This window comes from Acipenser ruthenus, chromosome 24 (genome assembly GCF_902713425.1).
Source record: "Acipenser ruthenus chromosome 24, fAciRut3.2 maternal haplotype, whole genome shotgun sequence".
In the NCBI taxonomy this organism is placed as follows: Eukaryota; Metazoa; Chordata; class Actinopteri; order Acipenseriformes; family Acipenseridae; genus Acipenser; species Acipenser ruthenus.
The window spans coordinates 21,502,889-21,519,302 of record NC_081212.1 but is presented as its reverse complement, the minus strand read 5'-3'; the positions used below and the strand labels follow the sequence as shown (position 1 = coordinate 21,519,302).

At 37.9% G+C, this 16,414-nt stretch overlaps 1 protein-coding gene across 2 annotated transcripts in view; it reads right to left on the bottom strand.

Moving 5' to 3' along the window:
• Positions 1-1,028: 1,028 nt before the first annotated feature.
• The window catches only part of LOC117429415 (fibrillin-1), a 71,615-nt gene continuing 56,229 nt past the window's right edge, over positions 1,029-16,414 (bottom strand). For both annotated transcript variants that reach the window (XM_058998685.1, XM_058998686.1), the window contains exons 50-66: positions 16,132-16,257; positions 15,739-15,891; positions 15,513-15,578; positions 15,099-15,224; positions 14,819-14,938; positions 13,897-14,019; positions 13,149-13,280; positions 12,366-12,491; positions 11,843-12,049; positions 10,673-10,798; positions 9,275-9,397; positions 8,387-8,503; positions 6,436-6,564; positions 4,827-4,946; positions 3,129-3,360; positions 2,804-2,996; positions 1,029-2,349 (exon numbers count right to left, since the gene is read on the bottom strand). In XM_058998685.1, coding sequence (XP_058854668.1) covers positions 1,969-2,349; positions 2,804-2,996; positions 3,129-3,360; positions 4,827-4,946; positions 6,436-6,564; positions 8,387-8,503; positions 9,275-9,397; positions 10,673-10,798; positions 11,843-12,049; positions 12,366-12,491; positions 13,149-13,280; positions 13,897-14,019; positions 14,819-14,938; positions 15,099-15,224; positions 15,513-15,578; positions 15,739-15,891; positions 16,132-16,257 — 2,600 coding nt within the window. In that variant the 3' untranslated portion in view covers positions 1,029-1,968. The remainder of the gene's footprint in view (positions 2,350-2,803; positions 2,997-3,128; positions 3,361-4,826; positions 4,947-6,435; positions 6,565-8,386; positions 8,504-9,274; positions 9,398-10,672; positions 10,799-11,842; positions 12,050-12,365; positions 12,492-13,148; positions 13,281-13,896; positions 14,020-14,818; positions 14,939-15,098; positions 15,225-15,512; positions 15,579-15,738; positions 15,892-16,131; positions 16,258-16,414) is intronic.

Here is a 16,414-nt window from a genome sequence, read left to right as displayed (position 1 = left end):
CTAATGTACAACACTGTACATTTGAAATGAGTGGTGTAATACAAGCATATGCAGATTATTTTGTTAAATAGTCGATGTCAACAACTGGTTTGTAAGTTGAATTTACAGCTTTAAGAACACATTGTGACTTGATATCACATGGCATTCCAAAAAAGAACAGAATATTTATTCAATGCCAAACCTTATACAGACAAAAGACGTTCAAATTGAAGCCATGTGTATTAGAACAACAACTTTGCTGTCTTTGGCTGGGGCTGCTAATAACTAGCACAGATATTTAGGACGGCCTCACTGGTTTCATGTAAAGAGCAGGCTTACTGACACAATTATTTGTCTTTATTTACAGGAACGTCACGGGTGTCTGGTAATCAAGTATGCCTGATATTGACATTTGAAATCCCTTGAATGACTACATGTAAAGTGCAGTATGGTCGTTTGAAAGTAACCAACCTGTTACGTTATCTGTATGGAAAGTACAACCACCATCATAACAAAGTATGACCTGTTGAACCAGCCCTCATTGATCTTTTAATTTTATAGTAAAAGCATCATTTCCTGTGATTTGTTTTCTGTGCTTTTCTAGAGTTTAACTTTCTGTGTAGTTTGTTTACATTCCCCAAAGCCTACTTTAGCAGAGGAGACACAAGCTTCCTCCCCTTTTCAAACCTGCGTGCCATTGTCTTGTTCTGTGAGACAAATGGGATTAGTCCTACTTCTACATGGCAGTAGCAGGTTGTAAAACAACATTATCAAGCTCTGTTGTCCATCTGACACGTTTCAAAGTGACTACTGGTCTGTGGTACAATTTACTTTCTCTTTAAAAATTACAATATGCCCCGAATCACTAGTGCTCCAGTATTACTAGTCAAGAAAAATGATTAACTCAAGTAAGATTCTTCCCTATGACAGTGTTATGTTTGAGAATGGCACACTGTTGATCTGCCACACTTGACACTTGCAATACACCTTCTTCAAATACTTTTATGGTGAACAAAAAACAACTGAAGTGAACAGAGCAGATCAACCTGTTAAACCAAAAATATGATTTTATTGTGATATTACTGACACTAAACCCTCATTGATGTGTACTGTGCAGATGTTGTCTTTAATGTCACCTTGTTGACAGCACTGATTGTCATCTGACTGCTGAGAACCTTTGTGGCCCTATGCTGGCCTCAGTGCATAATTTGGAAGGAAGTCACATATTTTGCATCATCAGGATGGTGTATACAAGTAAAAGAAGTAGTTGGTCGTTATAAGCACCATTACAAAACCCTAACATATAGGGTTTTCAAAAAACTAAAAATCTAGCTTCCATGATTAAAAAAGTAGCATGATTACAGTATAGACACACTTAATTTACATGTATTATAGGTATAACTGAGACAACTTTGGTTGGTCTGCAAAGTAAATGAAATATTTAGACTGAATAGTAATTGCATTCTGGCTACCAGTTTGTAAGATATTACAGTGCATTCATAAATCTAGGATGTCAACGTAACTAGCACCACTTAATATAATAAATTGCTGCTCTAGTAGTAGGGAGTCGGAAAATTGGAGAAGCAAAGTTACAGAAAAGTCCTTCAAGGCAGAGCAAAATCGTATACTTCTGCTGAACTGATGAAATGCCTCAGCATTGGTGCCTAGCAATAATAAGTCCCAGTAAAGTGTTTTAAGATTCAACATATCATTATACAACACAACACCTGCATCTTCTTAAAGAGGCTGAGCTTTATTTATATAAAGCCTGAGAAAGTGGTTGATTTTGGCTAGGGTTTGCATGCCGTACCTCATATATATTTTTAATTTTTTTATTTTTTTTTTATTCAACACGTAGCAGTGCTTGCTCATACTTCAAAGTAATAGGAGATTGTATCCATGATATGTAGAATCTGCTTGGGAATCAACAGCAACAGCTGAGCCTTTTCTTTGGCATAAGCAATGTCATATTCTTCTTCACTTGCTGAGTTAATGAAGAATAATTTGGATTTTCATTTTAAGGATGTCACCAAGCTCACCAGTGAGGTAGTCTTTGTCATGTTTGTCCTCCAGATTGTCAAGTTCCTTCTTTTTATACAGCGGGACGCTGCTGATTTGTAACGAATAGGCTCCAGGTATGGGTTTCTTCTTGGTCAGGTGAAGATAGCTTATTCCTTCTTTCTGGTTGATTTTGAAGAAGCCGTCCTCGTTTCCAAAATCAATCAAGTATCGCACGTGGTTAGTCAGTGCGGTGAGCGCTGGTACCAGCTCCAGGATGTGGTCTTTTTTGTCCAGGTCAGTGATGTTCAAGCTGAAGACTAGAGGTTCTTCAATGTCCACACTGGCAAGGCTGATGCTCTCATTTTCATCCTGGAAATAGAAAATAGAATCTACTTAATATGCCTGTACACTTACACGTGTGGCCTTTTTTCTTTTACCCCCATTCAGACAACTCACTTACTAAATATCTTGACATTCAGTGTGATACTTGAAATTGACAGTCACTACTGCAGAAAAACATTCTCGGGTAAAATTAAGAAAAAAATACGCCACTTAGATGTTCTGCTTTGGCATGTTTTTGTTATGTCAGGCCCCAGTTCCCAAAGCTTGAAAGATTGGTTTTCAAATTGTGTTTGTATGAATAAAAAATTGATATTCTTCAAGATACAATTTGTTATTCTTATTGTATTCATAAAAACACAGTTTGACAAAACAAAACAAAAAAAAACCTCAAGTTAAGCTTTTTGAATAGGGTGTCCTTATGGTGGCTAGATTGGAACCCAGTCCCAGTGTAACATTGCAAAGAAAATCCCAGGACAGTTACCTGCGAGTCGTTCTGAGATTCAGCTTCTGTTCCATTGGTGCTTCTGCGTTTCCTGCCCTTCTTGGGATAGCCATTAATCTTGCATTCATAACAAGCTTCTGGTGAAAGTGAGTTGTCATCTGTATCTCCTCCCACTCCTTCTACTGCCAGTGCTTGGTCCCCATTTCCAAATCCGACTCCAGATACACAGTGCCTAAAAATATGTACAGATAGTTCTGATTCAAATTCACACATAACTCTTCAACGCAATACATTTTAAAGGCCTTTAGAGCAGTTCTAATGGACATCATATAGTTTTCCAGTGCTAATAAGTGAGCAGTCTTACCCTTGTCCTACTCTGTAATAGCCAGTTGGACAGGCACAGAGGTAACCACCGTCAGTGTTGGAGCATCCATAGCTGCAGGGACTCTGAGAGGAAGCACACTCATTGACATCATGGCATGCTCCGTGGAACTGTTCAAACTGGAATCCTGTGGGGCAGATACACCGGAAGCTTCCGAGCGTATTGTGGCAGGAGGCTCCACCGCAAACCTGAGAGCTGAGGCATTCGTTTTCATCTGTGGGCAACAAATACTACAGTTTTTTATTTTTATTTTGTTTTATGAATCCCGTGCATTTATAAGTCAAACTGTCAGTTACGGGTTGCTCAAGATTTTCAGTGTAACTTATCCTGTGTACAGATGTCATCCTGTGCACGGAACATAATAGAACCTAAGCCTCAGTCAACACACTCACAGTAGCTTGTTCCACCTACACAGTGTGCATTGTTTTAGTGAGTGAGTCACTACCTGAGAGAATCTTGAACCTATTAATTTATTAATTGATTACAAATTGTTATGAACAGGGATAGCTCATTTACAACATATCATTTAGAGGAGCACAGGGTTCAGAGACTGCTGGGAGATAGTTCCTGGGACCTATACTAACATTTAACCATCGATATTATTTGGTAATGTGTATTTGCAGTTCTAAAGTGTACATAAACCTTATACATGAAGGTCACTTCTGTTGACTTCTGTTGACAATATGGTGATCAAATAAGGTAATTTTTGTAAAGTTCTAAAGAAACCCAGCTGCTGTAGAATGTAATATAGTTGGTTTATTTTGCATTCATGTTATATAATGAATAGATTTTTGGCACACTGTGGTAAAAACACATAACAATCTCAAAACACTTTTAATTTTTGAACGTGTATCAAGCATCTATTCTCTAGACATTTTTTCTTTGAAGTCTTGTTTTGGTTTGTTATGTACTGTACTGGAATACTCTATGGGGAACATCTCTTTGATTCATGCGTTATGTGTCAGCACAGGCTGAGTATAAAACTTCAAACAAAAGGGGGGAAAATTAAGTCTCTTCATGTTACAAGTAAGGTTACACTTTTGACAACCGCTCACAATGCAGTCTTTCGGTTCCCATGCTTAAAAAATGGATTAAGACCAGGAATGGATATGTCTAGACTGCCTGTCGAGGACTGTATAAAATGTCAGAAGTTTTAGTAAAGGTTAGTGCAATTAAAAGCAGAATCCTCCCCTTTAGCAGGAAGTGCTGGGAGTTAAAACAGTTTTATATTCTGTTAAGTGCACGTTCCAGAGTTTGCCAGTCCAAATCCTTCAACTCATTGTTATTTTTAACAGTCACTGAATATTAACAAAGCTGTGGTCACAGCTCTAATAATATGCATGTTATAGGTGTTGGGACTTTTCTGGATACATTTACCCCCTTGTTAAATATCCTGAACCTGGGAACAATAAAACCTGCTCAACCGCTGATAAAGAACAGCATTTGCATGCCTCAGTGCATTCCTAAGATGAAGCTCAACTACAACCATGAAAGGCGAAAGTTTATTTTTTTATTTCAGATCCTGGAACAGCATGTATTGACCAAATCTGAGCAGCGTATTTCTTAAAATGATTCTGAAGAATGTATTAATTTCTACCTTATATTTTATAGCACCATAACACACACAGCTCTACCTCAAATACTTCCACTAGACGGTTCTACTGATAAAAAGCTACTTGCCCACACACTGGTTCCACTGGTAATGCTGAAGATACCCTTGAGGGCAGCTGCATCGGTACCCTCCAATCATATTCTGACAACCATGCTGGCATCGATGGTTCCCGTCACACTCGTCCATATCTAAAAGAGAAGCCATGGTTACAAGAAGAGGCTGGAGACATGGTTAAAAACGAATGGATTAAAAGCCAAAAACAACATTGCACTGAAATAGGCTCAAATAAAATATGTGACTATTTCTCAGTTATTACCAACCGCTGGTTCCTTCCAACTGAATTTTTTTTATTGTGTTATTCTTTTGGTTTACGTGTCCTGCAGTCCATGAACCACCATTCCCCGATACTTAATACCACATAAAACTGTCAAAAGGGCATTCAAATTGTGTACCTTTACAAGATATTTGCTTCCTAAAACTTTTAAAACACACGCCCACTAAACCAACAAAATCCTAAAAAAACCATTTAACTTACAGTCCTTAATAAAAGACACACAAACCCATTACATGGTAATGTTGTAATGAAGAGTGCTGTTAAAAATGTCCAACAATGCAAGTCTTTGGCCAATGCCCTGCTGAGCATTTACTGCGAGCAATAAAGTTCACATCGGTTACAAAGTTTCAGCTGTCATGTGGGTGATTTTGGCAGAAGATGTAATAAGACCAGCAGGATTAGGACTATTCCCTAGCGGTGTTAGCTGGATTCAGATGTTCTTTTTTTTTTTTTTTTTTGACATAACATAAGTAGTACGCTGAAAGCTTTCAGTCTGACCTGATGGCGATAACACCCTAGGAAAACAAATTCTCTCTTTTGATTTTTAAACCTAACAATATTGACAATTATTTTATTCAGCCTTGTTGAACCACTCTACTACTTGGGCAGCAGTGTGGAGTAGTGGTTAGGACTCTGGACTCTTGACCGGGGGGTTGTTGGTTCAATACCAGGTGGGGGACACTGCTGCTGTACCCTTGAGCAAGGTACTTTACCTAGATTGCTCCAGTAAAAACCCAGTTGTATAAATGGGTAATTGTATGTAAAATTAATGTGATCTCTTGTAACAATTGTAAGTCGCCCTGGGTAAGTCTGCTAATAAATAAATAATACTACAATTAGAGCAGCAAGTCAGCAAAGCCAATCAACTGGATGCGCCCCCAAAAGACATTTGTAAAGAACAGGATGAATGTATAGAAAGTGTATTGAAGCATAATGAAAGCAAGCTAACGCATTGGCAAACAATGCAAAGCACAGCTAAGCATGGCAAACCTTCTTATTATACATTATTCATTTTGCTAAACAGATTGACTTGTGAAGTATCTTATCACTCATACCGTCCATTAACCAGTTTGCAGCAAGAGATATCAATGACTGTCATTATTCAGCAAACATACTGGACACCCATTAGGCCTGTAGCTCTTTGGAACAATGGCAGAAAAAAAATGTGCTGGTGCAGTACAGGTTACTATCAAATCCTACTTCTTGAGGTTTAAAACACTGGACCATTAAGTAACACATCCTACTCTTGTCCAAAGCAAAAGGGGTGGGGAGACTTTATCCCCCCCTAGTGGGGGATTAGATGATGCATCTTTCCAAATAAAACACACTGCAGCATGCCGTACCTTCACAGTTCTGTCCATTTTGGTCCAGCAGATATCCACGCTGGCATTCACAGCTGAAGCTTCCTGGAGTATTCTGGCAGATTCCCTTTGCTCCGCACAGTCCAGCCTCCGACATGCATTCATTGTTATCTAGATAAATACAAAAATCCACACAAATAATCATATAAGTCTCCTATTATGACTAAGTGTGTGTTAAACTCAATAAGCTTCAATACTAAGTGTATTAATAACAAATCATACTGTACATACATACATACATACATGAACATATAAACAGTATTAACATTTTTAAAAACCATGACTTATTGTACGGTAGTCCATTTGTTTTAAATGATTCAGCAGAGGTAGGGTATAAGTAAAGACTCTGATCAGGTTACTGATTTGGGTGTTTTCCTGCCTTGATTTTGGCACTCTCACCTAAAACACACTTCTTTAGGTTGCAAATTCATTTTCCAAATGTCTGTGCAGTATAGTATATCAAATCTGCTATGTCTCCCAATGTGAAAAGGAGCCTTCCAACTCACTGCAGACATATTCACGCTGCAACCTGGCGCAAACATTTAATCTGGCAGTATATTTTACTGTTTAAACATCTGAAAATCAGATCCATTTCCCCTAATTAAATAATCCTGTGTTAAATTCTTCAGTGGAGACTAAACCACATTTTTGTGCTGATAAAAGGCTTCTTTCAAGCAAGCTATACAGAATGTATCTTCATTTTTGCAGGTTTGCATATTGCTCATTTTTTATCAAATATGATTCTTCTTGACAGTGTGCCCATTTTCAACAAATCAATTTTTCTCAAGTTTCTTATAACCCTACTATAACTAGTCAGTTCAAAGCAGAACATATTTAATCATAAAGATACTAAAGGAGCAGAGTCCCTTACTGGGATTTCCAGCAAATAAAAAAGTTACAAAATGAAAAAAAAAAAACTAATGATACTTAAAAGACCTGAAATTAAACACCCAGTGGTTTTCCTTTTGAATAAATTACTGTTTTACATTTTGAAAGATCTGAAAGTAAAAAGCTTAGGAAAATGCTTCCATTGCAGTAGCATGCATGAACCACACAGATAAGCAGCAGCTAACAACTGGTTGTAATCCTGCTGGCTGCATATTCTACATGCCCACTCTCAACTGGTATAAGCTTCCAGGCTGTCAAGGGAACAAACAAGCAGGATATTTAGAGAGCTATTTGAAGTTAATATTCAATTAAAAATAAAGCATGCACACACTACAAAGCCTTCTTCATACTTAATATGACCAGCTTTCTGCCTACATCTTACTATTAAAAGCCCTCAGTTATTCATTTGTTTACCTAATTTCAAGTGTTTAACAGTTAGGTCATGGGAGCTGTAGCACAACTTGGCAATGCTCTGTGTATCCATGGCAACAGACAGATCCATAACAAGGTTGCTATAACTACAAATGAGGCCAGCTAATTTGTGCCACTGTAGCATGTTGTGCAAATGTTCAGCTTTGATCGTTTTCCCTTATCTGAAAAGTTTTCAGGAGCCAGCGAATGCATGGTTGCTGTTAAAACAAGTTTTAATATAACAGTGTTTTAGGATTTTCCCTCAATGTCCTCTGTTTGAACTCACTCTACAGTGATTCTTGCAGGCAGGAGTATTCTTGCTACAGCCTGCTATTAAAAATACAGTGATCATCCCAGCATAGAAGTGAAGCATTATGCTTGTTTTCACTTAACAGTATCCCAAAGTGACACCCTGATAAAGACCCCGAGAAGTAACAGGTATTGGGTGCTTGGTTCCCATGCAGACCCAGCTGGAAACATATGAAGGCAACCCTTGGATTTCTGTGACTGTTTTTCCATCTGACATGTGCAAATTACCAAAAGTACAGCACAAGGGTGTCATATGGGTTAGGTTACAGTACATCAGCATGCATGACCCAGCCAGATGTACTATCTGAATGGGTTTTGTACTTACCGATGCATGCTGTGTGATGTTGTGTAAACCCAGGTGGGCATTTGCAAGTGAACCCCCCAATTGTGTTGACACACAGAAACTGACAATTGTGCTGTTTGGTTGAGCACTCGTCAAGGTCTGCAAAAAAAAAAAAAAAATCACAATTAGTGTATCAAATACAGCTGAAACACTTATCTTATTTAATTTGATCAACTTAAAACCTGACAGGGACAGCTGGACTTTAGAGCACTGGGGAATGCCCCTGGATTGCATTAAGCACTTATTTCTACTGGCAATCCAGGGATGATGACATCATTTAAGCAGATTTACCAGAGCTCTAAAATGCTCTACAAAATCCAGTTTTGGCAAGCAGGTTATACGTTGATTAAATCAACCATTTGGTTTCTTATAGTTCCATTTTTTATGTTTAATGAATACTGTTCTAATAAACCTCAAGGAGGGGAACCACCAAGCATTTTGCAATTCCCTCGTTTTTGGTCACCAGTAAGTTGCTGTGCTGGAAATTCCCACAAATTATTTCCCTGAAGCAAATTCAATTATTATTTTTTTCTCTTATCAGACACAGCAAGCTATAATCTTTGTGCAATAAACAAGTATCTGGCCAAAGGAAAAATAAAGTGAACGCCAAGTGTAGCCACTGAAGTACTGCATGCTTTCTGAAGAGCAGGATATCAGGCAAATAGCCCAGCAACCCTGCTGCCAAATGTAAACCTTGAAATTTAGGTCAACTTAAGCTGTCTAGAAAGGGACCTCTGTCTGCAGTGTGCATCTTTATTATTAACCAGACTGGCAAAGCCAGTTCACAAGCTAAGCCAGCTCATTTGTGTCCATAATGTTAAAACCACACAAGCCACACCTAATTGCTTGTTTAAAAAGGCAGTCAGTTACCTCTGCAACTCTTTTCATCTTCTTGGAGGATGTAGCCTCTTGGACAGGAGCACAGGTAGCTCCCTTCAATGTTTTTGCAGATGAAATTGCAAGGCTTTGGCGCTTGAACGCATTCGTCAAGATCTGCAATTTAGTCAAACGTTGTTTTACAGCATGGATATATAAAGAGTGACTACAGCTCATGATTTAGAGCGCATGTAATCCAATATAGATTTCATAATTCTTCAAATCTGTATTAAACCTGTATTTAAAAAAAACATAACCACGAAAGGATCCCGTTTATAGCGAGCTGTCTGAAAAAATACTTGTGTAGAAGAGAACATTTCCATATGATTATACTGGAACACTATAGCCCCTCGAATGTACTAATTGTGCCAGCTTTGAATAACCAGACTGACTAAATACTGGATATAAAAGGACAAGTATATACAATTGGCAGACACATATACAGTATTAATATGCAAAGCTCTACAGTGCAATAGATTAAACAGATGCTCTCGGCATACATTTTCATAATTTGTTTTTTTTTTTGGGCTGCAATTTACATCTAGCAGGCAACTGGCCCAGTATTTAACCAGTTAAAGATACCAGCCCCATTGTATGTATTAGGTGTATTAGGTCAGTAACTGACTCCCGCCCTGAAATTTGTTTCGAGCTGGGGGAGATTATTGTGCCCCTGGGATGCATTAACAGAACTAGATGTACACTACCAGTGATATACAATGGTAGCCTGTTTTTTAAATATGATGGTGAATTTAAGATGGTGCCCATTAGCTAGATACACGTGAAGGTTACAGTTTTGTGATCATGAGTTGTGGCTACAGTCTTTTAACCTTTAATGAACAATTGTTCATGATTCTAATGGATTTCTTTTACAAATACATTATGCTAACTGGTAGCTGAATGTTGCTTGGGTAATATTGTACTAGATCCTCTTGTTAACGCACTCCAGGATCTTAATTGGAGTTGCGTCAACATTGATGAGAAGGATACAACATTGATGAGAAGGGATGCAACAATGATGAGAAGGATATAACATTGATGAGAAGGACTGAATGCCTAGAGATGAGCAGCCTTCTCCTAACCAGCCCATTCAATTGAGGACTAAGTAGGAGCAGAAACACTGTCAATGTTAGAAAGTGCTGAGAACACGTGCACATATTCTGAGGACAAAAAATGGATCCCATTTTCTATAGATGATCCAGTACACATTGCACAGTATAGTCAGTACCCAGTACTGTAACTAAGCCAAGAGACTGAGCAAAAAAAGAGCAGTATTTTGAGCCAAGCTGGTTGGATTTCTATATAATAGTCTGGTCTGAACCCTGGAGATTGTAACAAGGCTGAAGAGAATAGTCATTATTTCTGCTGGCATTCTAAATGAATTGAGGCACTTACCCACACAGCCAGTCCCTGTTAAATCTGTAGTATATCCAGATTTGCACAAGCAGCTATAGGATCCCATGTTATTTATACACTGTCCGTTTTGACAAAGACCTCCTATGACACGGCATTCATCAATGTCTGGAAAAAAACACACGCAAAAAAAACAACACATCAGTTTTTAGATTATGCAACAAATCAAAATCGACAATGTTTTCTTCCTGAATTTGAAACACTGTCTGTATGAAAATGTTATAATTTAAGGATTTAAAGTAATAGGTAACACACTTGGGTGCAATTTGGCAAATTCACATTCAATTACTTTTCAATACTGAACTGGTAATGAAGTTTTGTGTTACCACACAGCTCGCTTCATGATTGACTTTTTACTCTCATCTTTACTTTGCACGGCATTGCATTTAACAGTAATTTAAATATTCACAACTGTACAGAATTATACTGTACTTTCACCTTCCTTTCAATAGGACCCCCTAGAGGTGGGGCTTACCTAAACCTAAAAACCTAAAGATCTTTTTCAATGTCTTTCTGTTCCTCGAAACGTTGAAACGCTTGTGTTTATTTAGTTTCTTTTAGTATTTCCTAATTTAACACGATCTAGTGTTTTATAGTTACAGATTTATTATTATTATTTTTTACATTTATTTAACTAGGACAGAACCCTTGAGATAAACATCTGATTTAAAAGGGATCCTGGTAAGAGAAGAAATAACATTATACAATCAATGGCAAAAAGAGACAAATCATTCAAACAGGACAAAAACACTTAAAACAATCATAAAAACAACCATACAAATTAAAACAATTCCAATTTACATGATCCTGGTCATAGTCAGTACTTAAAGGTATCGTAAAGAGGCCATTTTATGTTCGAAGGCAATGAATTCCAAAAATGAGATAATATCCAAAGGCACAATTTAGGGATTTTAAAAGTTGACACATCATTGTATCTTAGTGCATAGGTTGTGTTACAGGTCTCTTAACAGAGATGTAAGGTAACTTGGAGCATTTCCAGTGTACACCTTAAATAAATCATAACACCAAACATAACATGTGTACAGTTATCCTCAGTGGCTTCTTCACACCATAGAAAGAGTGGTATAGATGAACCCTTTTTCAAAAGAATTTGACTCATTTCAGAGTGTTTTATACTTATGGATGACCTACCTTTCCCATCAGTAGTGTACCCGGGCCCGAGCGGGCACATCTTTTTGAACTGTCCGGTACCAGGCAAGGGGCAGATCTCGCAGTTCGGACCCCAGCCACGCCCTCCGTCACAGCAGCACTCAGACTTGGTGACGGCGTTCTGGCTGCTAGACGTCATCTGGCAGAGACTCTGCAGGACCTCAGTGAAGCAAAACCCTTGCCGGTTGTCTGAAGAAAAGAAAATGAAAAAAACATGCGACTCTCTCTTCAAATATAGTATCTTCTTATATCCTATTTTTTTTCTAGAAAGGTCTTTTCAGCAGTTGAGTTCATTCACAAAGACACCATTTTGACCCTGTCCTGCTGTGTGACTTTAAACAATCTTTACCTCAGCATGTCATTCTCAGATAGTTTTACTTCTATTTCTCTCCAGGTTATTATTATTTTATTTGGTATTCAGACAATACATTTCTTTACACATACTGGAGTTCTATAGCATGAATCACATGAATCACATTTTACTATGGCAATCCGTAAGCCTTACCAATGCATTCAGTCTCAGAGGAGCTGGCACTAAACCCTTCATGGCATGAGCATCTGTAGCTGCCAACTGTGTTAATGCAGCGGCCGTTCTCACAGATGCCCGGTTTGGCTGTACATTCATTCTTATCTGTCCAAAAACACAAGAGATACAGTCAGACACAGTAATAAAGAGAAAGAAACCTAATGAGACTCCTGTGATAAATTAAAACACCTTTTCAATGCAAAACTGTTTTCAACATGACAGAATTGTAGTAATCTTGTCTGTTTTTATTACTCCTCACTTAACTGCATAGTTTTGCTAAATGAATTTGCAGCTGCAAACTATTTCAGAAACTTGCTTTATTTTTAATGCCCCACCCCCAAAACTAAAATATGGCAAAAGCCCACATTAGCTTTTATGAATATAACCCCCTGTGTTTTTTTATTTTCCATTTCATTATTTTTTCCATTGAAGACTCTTTACACTTTTTTTTGTAGTGCCAAAGACTTCTTGTCATGCTTTCCACTGCTAAAATAAAGGCTGTATTTTATAATAAACAAAAAAAAAAAAAAAAAAAAAAAAAAAGGCACATTACAAGACAACCGCTTTTTTTCTGGTCACATACCTGTAGGTATCTGTTTGCACCTGGCTGGTGACTGAAATCTTGTGAGACTTTCTACTAATTTAATAGGCGCTTCACAAATGCAGTCGTTTGCAGTAATCAAAATTGTTGTTGATAATGAATTACTATTCATGGCAATAAACACCCTTCTGCACACTTTTGAATGCCAAATTCACACTCACCAATGCAGCCGTCTCCATTCGGCCTGCGCACATACCCAGGTGGGCAGATACACATGTAGAGTCCTATCAGGTTCTTGCAGAGCATCCCTCTGGACTCACAGTCATCAATTCCATCTTCACACTCATTTTGGTCTTAGACAGAAAACATATATTGCAGTATTTATATGGAATGGACATTGATGCTGAATGACATACCTATTTAATGAGATTAAACTCGTTTGGGATATTGACAAATGTAAGGCACATATTAGACCACTCCATAATTAATGTATTTTTTCTTGGAACTTCTACACTTGTTAAACTGTGTTCTAGTACAACCGAAATACTCAGAGGGCAACTAAGTAGCCTGAGTGACATGATCAGGCATCAAACGTTTACTGCGCCCCAAATAATCCATTCTTGTAGCTGTGTGCTATTGCTCTTTGTCTTGTGCATAAAGTAGCTTTAGACAGTGTTTCAACATGCTACAGCACTACAGAATGCTAACCATTACATTTTATGGTCTGTGCCTCACCTAAACCCTCTCTCACATTTTGGAATAGACAGGTGCAGAACATTCCTAGATCTCACCTACAATGCTTCATTTTGCAAAATCTTATGACAGAAAGAGGACAGTTTCATGCACAACAGTACAGTATAATTCATCTACTTCTATACTAGGGGTGTAAAAAAACAGCCATGGCATAGCAATCACTGAATTCACCTTTACCAGTGCAGGATTAGCATTATCCTTTTTTTCTATCCTCACCTTTGCACATTCTTTTATCTTCTCTGAGAACATAGCCCGCAGGACATTTGCACTCATATGAGCCCACAATGTTCACACAGCGAAAAGCACAGAGCAGGCGATTCTGAGCACATTCGTTCACATCTACATGAAAATAAATCAAAAGTTATTGTTAGTTATTGTTATCAAAATAAAAAAATACCATCACAGAAAATATTTGGTACAAGTTAGAAGTGAATTACTTACATGCAGCAGTCCAGATAAACGGCATATCTGCTGTTTTTACGCATTAAAAAATAATACGCACTAAATTTAAATTTAATGTGTAAAAATGTGCATAGCAATTATGCTGCACAGCTTGTCTGTCTCCCCTAAAACTTCCACTAACAACCACATCTCCCAGAATACAATGTCTTCAGTTACTAGGAAACTACACAAACCAACCCAACAACATTATCCAATCTCTGGCTAGCCCTGTTGTCTTTGCAGCCAATCACAGTAAGACTAAGAACATTTTGAAGCTACACTGGTTGAAGTGTAAACACCCCAGTCCAGCTACAAATCCAACTGGAACCATCATCAGAGGCAACCGCTAAAGAAAGGTGCCTATAATATTAAACAAATTGTTACAGAACTTATGAATGCATTTCCTCATTTTATTTATCTGTATGGCTTAATATTGAAGTTTTAACATGTTCACTGAGTTTAAGAATTTAATGTTAAAATATAAGTAACGTAATTAATTTGCAGAGTCAGTGTGACACCTCGAAAAACATTTTGCTGCAAGTCGTAGCAGTAGCAAGCCTATTTGATGGTTGTGTCTCGTCAGCTAATCTTTGAGGTTGCAAACATGAAATTCTATTATAGTGTGAAACTAAACATTTATATGAGACATGATGTAAAGCGTGCTTTATTTTGACAAGAGATTTAAGCAGGTTTGTACCTTCACAGGACATCATGGGTCCAGGCTCAAAGCCCTCTTCACAGGCGCATTCGAAAGCTCCAATCACATTTGTGCATGTTCCATTGCCACAAGGATTACCCACAGAACACTCGTCAGTATCTGGTGCAAAAAGAAAACAACACAAGCAACCTTTGAAACCCCCTGTGAAATAATACAGCTATTTCTCTTGAGCTTTAGTCACTTGCAGATTTGTTTTTCAATGCCATATGACACCTATTGGCAAGCTTTCAGGGAGAAGTATTTTCTAGTAAACCCTCACCTTCACAATTTATTCCACTGTAATCCAGACTAAATCCAAACGGACATTCACACCGGAAGGAGCCATCTGTATTAATGCACTGCCCATTTTTGCAGATACCTGGGTCTGATGAGCACTCGTCCAAATCTGGTTTAAAAAAAAAAGAAAAGGTTTGAAATAAAATGAAATAAAAAGAATTGAAGAAAAATAACAATGAAAACAAGAGAAATGCATTTAAATGAACCCTTTCAGTCCTGGCGGAACCTTAAAGTCTTATCTTAGCACCGTATGTTAAAATATGTCGTGGGAAATCATGCTGGAACCTCACGTGCATATGTAAAAAAAGAAAATGGTCCTGTTCCGATGTATACTCCTTTTTGAATTATATAACTTAGTTATATAAAATAATTCAGGACTGAAAGGGTTAATGCCTACCAACTCGGGAGTCCCCATTGTCAACATCGTGGCCATACCCTCCTGGGCAGAGCAGAGCGAACGCCGCTACAAAGAAAAACAAAGCATACCGTTAAAGCACATCCTGCAGGTGGATTTCATATTTCAAATCCTTGCTCTTTTTTAAATCTTGTTTGCTTCCAGAGCAAAACACAGTTGCTATAGTTATTTGATGGCAGTGCCTGTTTTTTGTTTTTCTTTAACTCACGTTCATTCTGTTTAGGGCAGATTTCACACGGGCTGCCCCAGCCCTCCCCTGGCATGGCACTACAGCAACACGCTGACTTTGTGGTGTTCTTGGCTTTGGCAGCAAAACACTTCCCGTTCTCAAACTTAGTAAAACAGAAGTTTACTCTTATATCTGTAGAAGAATTGCAAACAATTATAATTAAAAATTACATTATACAGCTGTATTACCGTCATTTTATAATTACACAAATGTATGTGTGGGTCGCATGTTATATCGATAATGCACAGTATACTTGGGTTATAGTATTCTATGTAGTAGGCAGCAGGCACAATATTAATTTAAGTATTGCCTCTCAGTAGTAAATACTGATCCAGGTATAACAATAATCAGAAAAATAAGCACAGGACTCACCATTACATCTTCTCCCAGTTGATGACAATTGGAAGCCTTCTGGACACTTGCATATAAAACTACCTTGAGTATTTGAGCAAGTGCCGAATACACAGATATCCGGACTCTCTGCGCATTCGTCAATATCTACAAGAATGAAATGAGCTTGTTAGGTAAGACAAATAAACACAAACCTGCGTAATGGGAGACTATTTTACTGCACTCTTGCTTGGAAAGTATAGTGGATTCTCTGTCATTCACTTTAAAATTGGACACTGTACATTTTGGATAAGAACACTACAAC